At 48.4% G+C, this 10,134-nt stretch overlaps 1 protein-coding gene across 3 annotated transcripts; it reads left to right on the forward strand.

The window, feature by feature from the left end:
* Positions 1 to 266: 266 nt before the first annotated feature.
* Positions 267 to 9,846, forward strand: Zpr1 (ZPR1 zinc finger). 3 transcript variants are annotated; one of them, NM_011752.2, is made up of 14 exons: positions 267 to 570; positions 681 to 842; positions 1,259 to 1,349; positions 1,860 to 1,930; positions 2,567 to 2,653; positions 2,934 to 3,056; positions 3,403 to 3,450; positions 3,615 to 3,681; positions 3,995 to 4,065; positions 4,849 to 4,938; positions 5,507 to 5,617; positions 6,872 to 6,958; positions 7,119 to 7,184; positions 8,241 to 9,846. In NM_011752.2, the coding sequence occupies exons 1-14, from the start codon at positions 400 to 402 to the stop codon at positions 8,373 to 8,375; spliced, it is 1,380 nt and encodes a 459-aa protein (NP_035882.1). In that variant the 5' UTR covers positions 267 to 399; the 3' UTR covers positions 8,376 to 9,846. The 3 variants fall into 3 exon arrangements, 1 of the variants encoding a protein (NP_035882.1); XR_003947859.1 differs by having other exon boundaries at positions 272 to 570; positions 3,615 to 3,789; positions 8,241 to 8,807; XR_003947860.1 differs by lacking the exon at positions 3,995 to 4,065 and having other exon boundaries at positions 272 to 570; positions 3,615 to 3,789; positions 8,241 to 8,807.
* Positions 9,847 to 10,134: the final 288 nt, after the last annotated feature.

Here is a 10,134-nt window from a genome sequence, read left to right on the forward strand (position 1 = left end):
TTTACATAGACCTGGAGTCCTGGGGACAAACAGGCTACCCGTATAGAGAAGCCACAACTAGCGAGCTACTCACGAGTAGCTGTCTTCAGACACACCAGAAGAGGGCGTCAGACCCCATTATGAATGGTTGTGAGCCAACATGTGATTGTTGGGATTTGAACTCAGGATCTTTGGAAGAGCAGTCAGTGCTCTTACCCGATGAGCCATCTCTCCAGCCCAGTGTGGGTCTTCTCTAGTTACGGAAGTGCAGTCTAGGAACCGGAAGTCTTTGTCAGAGACTGACCTAGGAAACGCAGGGTCTGCGGCCTCTTTAAGAAGGGGCGGGAACAGGGGCTGGAGGAAGTGAGGTCGCAGGGGCCGCGGAAGCCGGAAGCCGCCGCGGGAGCAACGCGTGGGGAGATGTCTGCCAGCGGGGCTGTGCAGCCGGGACACCCGGGGGCCGCCGTCGGGCCCTCGCCCGCTGCGGCTGCGTCACCAGCCACCGGGCCTTTGTTCCGGCCCCTCAGCGCCGAGGATGAGGAGCAACAGCCCACCGAGATCGAGTCACTGTGCATGAACTGTTACCGGAACGTGAGTCTGAGCCCGGGGAACCACCCAGCCGTGCACCCAGAGGCAGCTCTGGCGTACAGGGTGTAAACAAGCTGAAGTCATTCTCCCCAACGCCGCTTCTGCTTCCCTAGGGCACGACGCGACTTCTGCTCACCAAGATCCCCTTCTTTAGAGAAATCATCGTGAGCTCCTTTTCCTGCGAACACTGTGGCTGGAACAACACGGAGATCCAGTCTGCAGGCAGGATCCAGGACCAGGGAGTGCGCTACACCTTGACCGTGAGAAGCCAAGAGGTGAGCGCAGACCAGAGAAGGTACCCCCACGGTTTCAGAGAGCGCACTGGGGGTCAGAGCCCCCAATCGGACCATCAGCCCTTCACCAGACCTGTCCCAAGCCCTTAGTGTCGTCCTTTGACAGTGGTGTCGGTGGTGCTGGCCTCGGTTCTGCTGCTTTGAGTGGTGAACGTGCTTTGCGAATTTTGTGGGAGTGATGGGATTTATGTGGAAGAGCTGGGCTTTGTGGGTGGTGTTCTTACCTTCTGGGTAGTCAGGCTGACACCATGTGTACTATCCTGAAGTAGTTTGGACTCTTCTGAATGGAAGGCGGGAAGAAGAAAGATCTGGGTTGGCATCTGATGGAGAGATGGTCTGGTTATTTCCCAAGCTTTATTGCTGACCTCTTTAGCTAGAACGGTTTGCTTTCTGTCCAGGACATGAACAGAGAAGTGGTAAAGACAGACTCTGCCACCACAAGGATCCCCGAGCTGGATTTTGAGATTCCAGCCTTCAGCCAGAAGGGAGGTGAGTTTTAAGATCAGGTGTGTGAGGTGTGTGAGCTGTTCACAAGCTGAGATGTTTCCTATTTTCTTTCAAAGCCTGGTCCAGGTCACGCCTAGTGGCTTGTGTTTGGTCATTTAATTATAGTGGATTTTCATGTTTTAATGTGAGTAAAAAGTTATAGTTAATCTCTCTCTCTCTTTTGTTTTGTTTTGTTTTGTTTTGTTGGTTTTTAGGGTTTCCCTATGTAGCCCTGGCTGTCCTGGAACTCACTCTGTAGACTAGGCTGGCCTCAAACTCGGAAATCTGCCTGCCTCTGCCTCCCAAGTGCTGGGATCAAAGGCCTGCACCACCACTGCCCGTCTAATTAAATCTCTTAAGAGTCCAGTAGTGAGACAGACCACGGTGTGCTTAGTTTAGAGCTTTATAGATGAGGAGAAGGAGGCCTGCAGAGTTCAGGGAAAGTGTTGAGGGTCACACAGACAAGTGATAGCACGTCAGCACTCACTTGTCTCATGTTTCATTTACCACAAGCTCTGACCACTGTTGAAGGACTCATCAGCCGTGCGATCTCTGGCCTGGAACAGGATCAGCCCACACGACGGGTGAGTAGGGATGAGTCAAACTGTATCAGACCAAATGTTGGGGAACTTTTTGATTGAGCACATAAAGGAGCTAGTTCTCCATGTTGTGCTGTCCCCAGCCCACGTCTCGGTGTGCCCTCCTGCACTTCAGATAATGTCACATTATCTTGAAGAGTCTTCGGCTTCTCTACAGCTTCCTGAGGATTCTTTTATATCTGTACTTGTTATTATAGAAATAATGTCATTGCACATTGCTGCTGTCTGTCTCTAACTGGCTAGAGAGGCATAACAGAATTTTGGATTTTTAAAGGAATTTCTTTTTAATTATGTGTTATGTGCCCGTGTGATGTAAGATGTAAATGTGATGGCAGATACCTTTGTGAGCCAGAAGCAACAGTTCCCCACTGTTACAACAGTTCCCCACTGAGACGAAGTTACAGTGCAGTGGAATAATAAATAAGAAAATAAGCCCGCCTCCTAACCCCCAGCATCGTTTATAAACTTCAGATGAGCTTCTTGTGTCTCACTATAAAATTCAGGTCCCTGTGCTCCCAGTCTAAGTGGATGTTAAGGATCTGACTGGAGGGATATGGCTGTTGGAGGGTTGGGGTGTGGGGTGTACTGCCAAGTCTGCAGTTTTCATCCTGTTCCTGACAGGCAGTGGAAGGTGCCATCGCAGAGAGAATTGATGAGTTCATTGGCAAACTGAAGGACCTAAAGCAAATGGCTTCCCCTTTCACACTGGTAAGTACTGGGCTACTGCAGCCACTTTCAGTGTAAGGAGGAGGCGAGCATCCCTTGGCACTGACTGATGCTGGTAACCATGGAGCTTGGCAAGTGGAAGAGGTAAGAAGATCAAGAGTTTGGACTCATCCTTGACTTCATAGCACGGTATAGGCCAGGCTAGGCTATGCTGAAGCCCAACCTAAAGATAAAAAAGTGGAGCAGGATTTTTCTAGTGTGTTCTGGCGCTGGATGGAAGTTATATATGGTTTATCTTACTCTCTCCTCTCTTATTTGTCAGGTCATTGATGATCCCTCGGGAAACAGCTTTGTAGAAAACCCACATGCTCCCCAGAAAGATAATGCCTTGGTGATCACATACTATGACCGAACCCCACAGCAAGCTGAGATGCTGGGGCTCCAAGTAAGTGGACTGATTAAGTCAGAGGGATGCTCTGGGGCTGCCCTGTGTTCTGGGTCCTGAAGTCACTGAAGTCACTTTGCTATTGCTGCCACCATCATCCAATGCATCCTGTCTCGGCCTTTTATCACGCTCACAAAGCAGGTGTCAGTCACAGGAACCCAGCCTTGAGCCCCGTCTTTCTCTTGTCTGGGGATTTGCTTTGGCTTCTCTATCCATCTGTCCTTTGAGGTGTCCTTTGGTACCTTACAGGGAACAAAGGCATTCTCTCCCTCTTTAAGTAGGGCAGGGCTCTACTGTAGGCTGAGGTCTATCTGCCAACTTGTGGTTTGGGCCTCTGTTCTTTCAGGCAGAAGCACCAGAGGAGAAGGCGGAAGAGGAAGACCTTAGAAACGAAGTGAGTGGTGCTGGCTCCCTTTGAAGACCATAGTGGAGTTGTGGGTAGAGACTGACGAATGTCCAGTGTGTCACCATCACAGCTCACATGGGTGACCACCTGCGGGATGTCTTCAGCTCGAAGGGGTGGGGATGCTCAGTCTGTGCCCCTATATTATGTCCTAGGTGCTCCAGTTCAACACTAACTGCCCAGAGTGCAACGCTCCGGCTCAGACCAACATGAAGCTTGTCCGTATCTTTCAGCAGGCAATTGGGTTGCTCTTCAGCTGACTCGGGCATGAACGTTATATTACAGACGGGAGCCTTCCCTTCAGGGAAAGCCAGTGCTTTATCCTCAGTGGTGAGGATGAACCTTTAATGAAGCTACATACTGCATACCTGGCTTCTGAGTGTGGCCAGGTCTCCGTGTTTGTGAGCACAGGCCCGTTTATTGTACTCTTGGGTCCTGCATCTGTTTGTGTGGGACTTGGCTTTGCTTTTCCTTGGGGGTGGGGGTGGGGGTGTTTTCCTTGAAGCAGATAGACTTCTTTAACTCCATCTTCCAGAAATCCCCCACTTTAAAGAGGTTATCATCATGGCCACCAACTGTGAGAATTGTGGGCATCGGACTAATGAGGTGGGTGGGAGAAGATTGGCGTAGGGGCAACGCCTTTGTAGCAGTCTGCCAGCTTCCTGAATCTACTTGAGGATGGGCATCAGCTGTATTTGGGTCTTTTGGGGGCTTAGTGCTGGGGAGGAGCCACTGAAGGAGCTGAGAATTAGCCTAGAGAGAAGTTGGAAATACAAGATTGCAAGATGGACGGAAAACTGACCTTGTGGAAGGGGTTGTGGTTCTCAGAAGGCTGGAGGTTGGACAGAGTGTGACTCAGTGAAGAACTCAGGGGAGCTGTCGGGAATGGATTTGGTGGCTGCTGTGGAGGTTGTAAGCCTTCATTCCTAAGTGTATCGAGCATAAGCTGATTAAACTTAAGTTATGGGGACACAGTGAACAGCAAACCTGGGGCCTCATGCAGACAAGGCAAGAGCGCTGTTAGTGAGCCATGTCCCAGCCCTGACTAAATTCCTAGATTATGACAGCAAATGCAGGGATGGACTGAAATGCTTACAAGCCTCTTTCATCCTCTGACAGTCTCAGGGTTTTTTCTTTTCTTTTCTTTTTTTCTTTTTAAGGTATATTCAGGGTTTCTTGGCAGTTGCCTAAAGTTGGCATGCCACCAGGGCGGAGCAGTGTTCTGTGGACTCTTGATGGTTTCTATTTCTGTCACTGATGCCCTTGCTGGATTAGGAGCTTCCGTCATGGGAAGCTGGTGATGGGAGCCTACATAAAGCCCAAGTCTTTGTGGCAGCAGGTGAGGCCTGGGCTCTTCTCTGGACCTGCTCCTGACCGTTGTTTCCACAGGTGAAGTCCGGAGGAGCTGTAGAACCTTTGGGTACCAGGATCACCCTCCACATCACAGATCCCTCAGACATGACCAGAGACCTCCTCAAGGTAGCCTACTTGGAAAATAGCTGTTGTCGTATAGCCGCTTCAGTCTAGAGGAAGTGATCATCTTAGTGCTTAAGAACACAAGGAACCCTGTAACTCCCCTGGGCTTGAGTGACCCTGAGGAAGCTTTTTCCATGACTGGGACTACAGACTCAGAAGGTGGCCCCAGTCTTCCTGAGCAATGACGTGGCTGCTTTTTAGTTTCTATTGGCTATATGGGCTCTTCTCTGACCCTAATGACAAGGTACAATAGCTTGTAGGTGTGACTCAGTTTCAGGTTGTTATGTTAACTTCGTGTTGGTTCAGATGGGGGAGTGAGGCCCTGGCTTTTAGCCAGGTATTAAGAGTAAACTAACATTCTAACTTTGTCTTCAAACTGTCACTGGTTTATTAATTTGGTTGGCTTTCTTTGTTCCTAGTTTTAAATCAGTTTGTCTCTCTGTATGTCTGTCCATCTGTCTAGTGCTATGGATTGAACCTGGGACCTCTGTTAATACTAGACAAGGGCTCTTGGATGAAGCTATGCTGCCATCCTGTGATTTAATTGTAAATTTGACCTGTTGTCTTATAGTCTGAGACCTGTAGTGTGGAAATCCCAGAGCTTGAGTTTGAACTGGGAATGGCTGTACTTGGGGGCAAGTTCACCACTCTAGAAGGACTGCTGAAAGACATCCGAGAACTGGTGAGTGCAGAGTGTGCTGCATCGCTTCTGTTAGCAGTTTGGCAGTGGGAAGGGGTAACATTGTTTGTCCGGGTATGATGGCACTTGAGAAGCTGGGGCAAGAAGACAGGATTTGAGGACAGCCTGAGACCCTATCCCAAATGCCTCCTACCAAAACCAAATTCTGTTTTGTCACTTATAACTGGGGATTTCTTTGCCTTAAAGCTGGTTTAAGCCGGGCGTGGTGGCGCACGAGTATAATCCCAGCACTAGGGAGGCAGAGGCAGGTGGATTTCTGAGTTCAAGGCCAGCCTGGTCTACAAAGTAAGTTCCAGGACAGCCAGGGCTACACAGAGAAACCCTGTCTTGAAAAACAAAAAAAAAAAAAAAAAAAAAAGCTCATTCAAGAGATTTGAGTATTAATTATGAAGAGAAGGAAGAGAAATTAGTTATAGGATTTTGTTTGTTTGTTTGGTTTGGTTTGGTTTTTCGAGACAGGGTTTCTCTGTGTAGCCCTGACTGTCCTGGAACTCACTCTGTAGACCAAGCTGGCCTTGAACTCAGAAATCCACCTGCCTCTGCCTCCCAAGTGCTGAGATTAAAGGTGTGCGCCACCACTGTCCAGCAGTTATAGGAATTTTTAATGGAAATTCTCAAGGCTAGCAGTGGGCCAGTGTAGTTATTTTGTGATCTTAAGTCATTTACCTCATTACAAAATAGAAGGGGGTCTTTTTGACATCTGTAGTGAATATGTGGAGACTTTTCTTGTCGGTATTTCCTAAACAGTAGTGCAAAATTATATTAGATCTTATAAATGTGTTTATTTTATTTATTTGAGAGATGGCTTTGCGATATAATTGAGGCTAGCCTTGAGGTCACTCCACACACACACACACACACACACACACACACACACCTGCCACCTCTCGGCCTCAGCCTTCCATGTGCTGGCACTGCAGGCCAAGTAACTGCCTGGCTTTTCTTTGTGAATTGTACATTGCATTTCTTTTCCATATTGGGATTAGATACTGTAAGAACGCTACTGGATTCCAGTCCCTACTGCCAGTTTCCTTCTTGGCAAAGCAGTCTCATAGACATCTTCTCCTGTCCTGTTCTCGGGCCACCTTCCTCCCCTCCCCTAAGTGAGCAAGGCGTTGTGGGATATGGAGAGCAGGCTTCTCCCACTGGGAGTCCACTGCTCCCCACCCCTGGTTTGTGGTTCAGCGTAATGACCCATACAGTCTGTGTTGTAGTAATCCAGCTGTTGTGCTACAGGTAACCAAGAACCCATTCACACTGGGCGACAGCTCTAATCCTGACCAGTCAGAGAAACTGCAGGAGTTTAGCCAGAAGTTGGGCCAGGTAAGAGGACCCAGGCCATTTCTGCAATCCTAATTTCCCTTTCTTTAAACTTTTGGGAACTGCACTTTGTAAACTGGATTGGCTCTTGTCTCGCAGCCATAGCCTCTTCCTTCCAGGATCTTTGTAAGAGTTACCTGCTAAGTCCTCCTCTCTCCTGTAGATCATCGAGGGCAAGATGAAGGCCCACTTTATCATGAATGATCCAGCAGGAAACAGTTATCTGCAGGTAAGTTAGGCCTTCCTGGTGGTTCTATGGAGACATATTTTCGGAACTTTATAGAATTTGCATGATAGCCCTTAACAAGGAAAGCCTTGTTAAGTCTTCAATTGGGGCCTTGGGCAGGACTTGGAAGGTAAGGAAGAAAGGGGAAGGTGGTGATAGTGGGACTCCCAAGTGTGTGTAACAAAGACCTAGTGCAGGGCTGCAATCTTAGGTCCTCAGAAGGCCATGAAAATGGAAAGTTTAAGACCAGCCTGTGCGATTTTCAAGACTGTCTTAAGATACAATAATGTGAAGAAAAAGCCAAGAGTAACTGTTTACCTGGCTAGCGTGCTCAGGGCCCTAGGTACAGAGTGAATATATAAGAAAGTAGGACCTCCTCTTCCTGGGTCTGCTTGTCTTGTTCTTATTCTCACCCTCAGCATTGGAGCTTCCATTCTGCATCTGACTGTGAAGTAAGGAGCAATAGGAACCTGGCCAGAGGTCAGGACAGGAAAGCCGAGAGGTGTTGGCTGAACGGGCAAGCAAACATCTGGCAATTGATCCATATCAAACTGCAGCAAAATTGTGTTGAACCTGGGGCCTCCTCCTTACTTTAGTATTAATGAGCACTGATGGGCCTGGCAAAACTGGCCTAGTTTTTCACATAATTAAGATCATTGTGGTCCCCCTCCCTCAAAACCTTTTTTTTTTTTTTTGAGACAAGTCTTTGTTATGTAGCCTGGCTGGCTTTAAATTTGTAATCTTTCTGCCTCAGTCTCCAGAGTGCTGAGATTATAAGCAATCACCAACTTTGGCTACATTTTTTATAGGAAGGCCCATATATAAAAGTACTTAGAACTGGGGGTTAAACACTTGTATGCATGTACAGGGGCTTGGGTTTGATACTAGCATACACACACACACACACACACACACACACACACTTTTGCAGAATGTAGCCGTGGGCTCTAGAGACCCTGCAAATCCTGTGCATTTCTTCGGAGGTTGAGAGTCAGCCGTGGGAGGGGATGGCGGGCTGCACAGGCGCTGACCGTCGTCTGTCTGCTCTTGGCCCTGCAGAATGTGTATGCACCTGAAGACGATCCAGAGATGAAGGTCGAGCGGTACAAACGCACCTTTGACCAAAATGAGGAGCTCGGGCTCAATGACATGAAGACAGAGGGCTATGAGGCGGGCCTGGCCCCACAGCGGTAGCAGTGGCCAGCTCACTGGCCAGCTACAGTGCCACTCACACTGCAGGGTTATCTGTTACTGTGGGGAACTGACGAGGAGTGCTCAAGCCCTCGTCCATGGTGAAGAGGTTACCACTTGAGTTAGAAATGTAAGCACCCAAGATTAGCAGCTGACGGACGAGGCAGCTGCAGCCCTACTGTGCTCCTTGACCTTCTTTTGGAGGTTTTAAAGTCGGCGTGAGAAGAATCCCAGAAACACCAGGCGGTCTGCCATCACCGTTTGCCTGTCAGCTCTCTGACCTCCAGTGCTGGACCTTTGAAGTCTGGGGAAGTGAAATACAAGTTTCTGCTGGCTCTGGGCATGTGAAGTACTGACTCAGCAGGGAAGGATGTCGGAGGGGCCGAGCAGGCACAGGTGAAGACGCCACATTAAAGTGATGGCCTTTAAACGACACCCGCCTCTGCGTTCATGTCCTTACTGATTACCATGTGCTAGACTAAGCTGGGTCACACTGAGTCACACTCAGCTCCGAGGAGACTGAGGACAGCTTGGGCCATGCAGTGAGAGTCCGTCTTCATGAAAAGAAATGAGGAAGGAAAAACCAGTTTAGTTTCCTAAGCAAATCTTTCTTGAGGTGGCTGCTGTAGAGGCAGCATTTGATTCACTCCAATAGGCCATCCTGTCTGCTCTGAGCCAGGTACACCTGTGTGGAGTCTAGCTGTTCTCATGCAGCTTAAAGCAGTCTGGAAAAGCAGGGTGGCACACACCTTTAATCCCAGCAGAGGCAGGTGGTTCTATGAGTTTGAAGCCGATTTGGTCTACAGAGGAAGTTCCAGGACAGCCTGGGCTACACAGAAAAACCCTGATTCAAGACAAAACGAATTCAAACTGGATAACCAGCACCATCCTTGTTTGGCCTCTGCTAGCAAAAATTAGAGCCAGGCAGTATGAAGATGTGTGGGTTCCTGTACTTACCCGAAAGTTCTTATTATCTATAAAGGAGGCTAATAAAACTGAAGGGTAGGTCATGGTGTCCAGCCACTTGAGAGGCTGAGGAGGAAGGCTAACAAATTCAGGGGCAGCTTAGGCAATTTAGATCTTCAACATTCAAAAGAGTGGGGATGTAGTTCTATAGAACTCCTGCATACCATGTGCAAAAGGCCTTGGGTTTAATCCTCGGTGCTGGATGAAAGAAAAAAAAATTGTGAGGGTTAAGTGAGAAGTCATAAAACACTTAACCCTTTATAGAAGAAACTCCAGAATCTTCCTGGTTTCTTTGCCACACTGACCACGAATCCATTTCACTGGGAAGAGTTTATATCATTTTTTAGAAAGACATATCAAAGGTGAGAAGGTCAGTACAGGTTTGATAAAAACCTATCAAACTTTTATAGTCACAAGTTTGACTTCCCCTAAATGGTACCCGGAAGCCTCTTCCAGCAGACTTCCCACCAAAAGGTATTTATAGCAATAAAAGTGATTGAAATTGAAACGTTTGGTACAGCGTCCATTATTAAAACGCTGCTCAAGAATGTGCCCCTAGTGGTACAGCTATGGTAAGTCCCACCATTCATACAGGTGTTCTTCCTTACTCTGGCGCTGATGCTGCCAGGGTAGGATCATGTTACATCGGCCTGTGGCTTCTCAGCTGAGACAGCGTGGGCTGCAGGCTGTTGCACCGATTCGTCGTCTCAGGAAAAGCACAGCCAGCCCGAGATGCACGCACTCTCCCCTGGAGCCTCTTAAGGCTCAAGTCTTTAAGTCCAGCAGTTCAAAAAGT

This window comes from Mus musculus, chromosome 9 (genome assembly GCF_000001635.26).
Source record: "Mus musculus strain C57BL/6J chromosome 9, GRCm38.p6 C57BL/6J".
Lineage (NCBI taxonomy): Eukaryota > Metazoa > Chordata > Mammalia > Rodentia > Muridae > Mus > Mus musculus.

Coding starts and splice junctions, on each gene's coding strand:
- Zpr1 (NM_011752.2), top strand. CDS start 400: ATGTCTGCCAGCGGGGCTGTGCAGCCGGGACACCCGGGGGCCGCCGTC. Junction 3,057..3,402: donor CTGAGATGCTGGGGCTCCAA/GTAAGTGGACTG, acceptor CTGTTCTTTCAG/GCAGAAGCACCAGAGGAGAA. Junction 5,618..6,871: donor TGAAAGACATCCGAGAACTG/GTGAGTGCAGAG, acceptor GTTGTGCTACAG/GTAACCAAGAACCCATTCAC.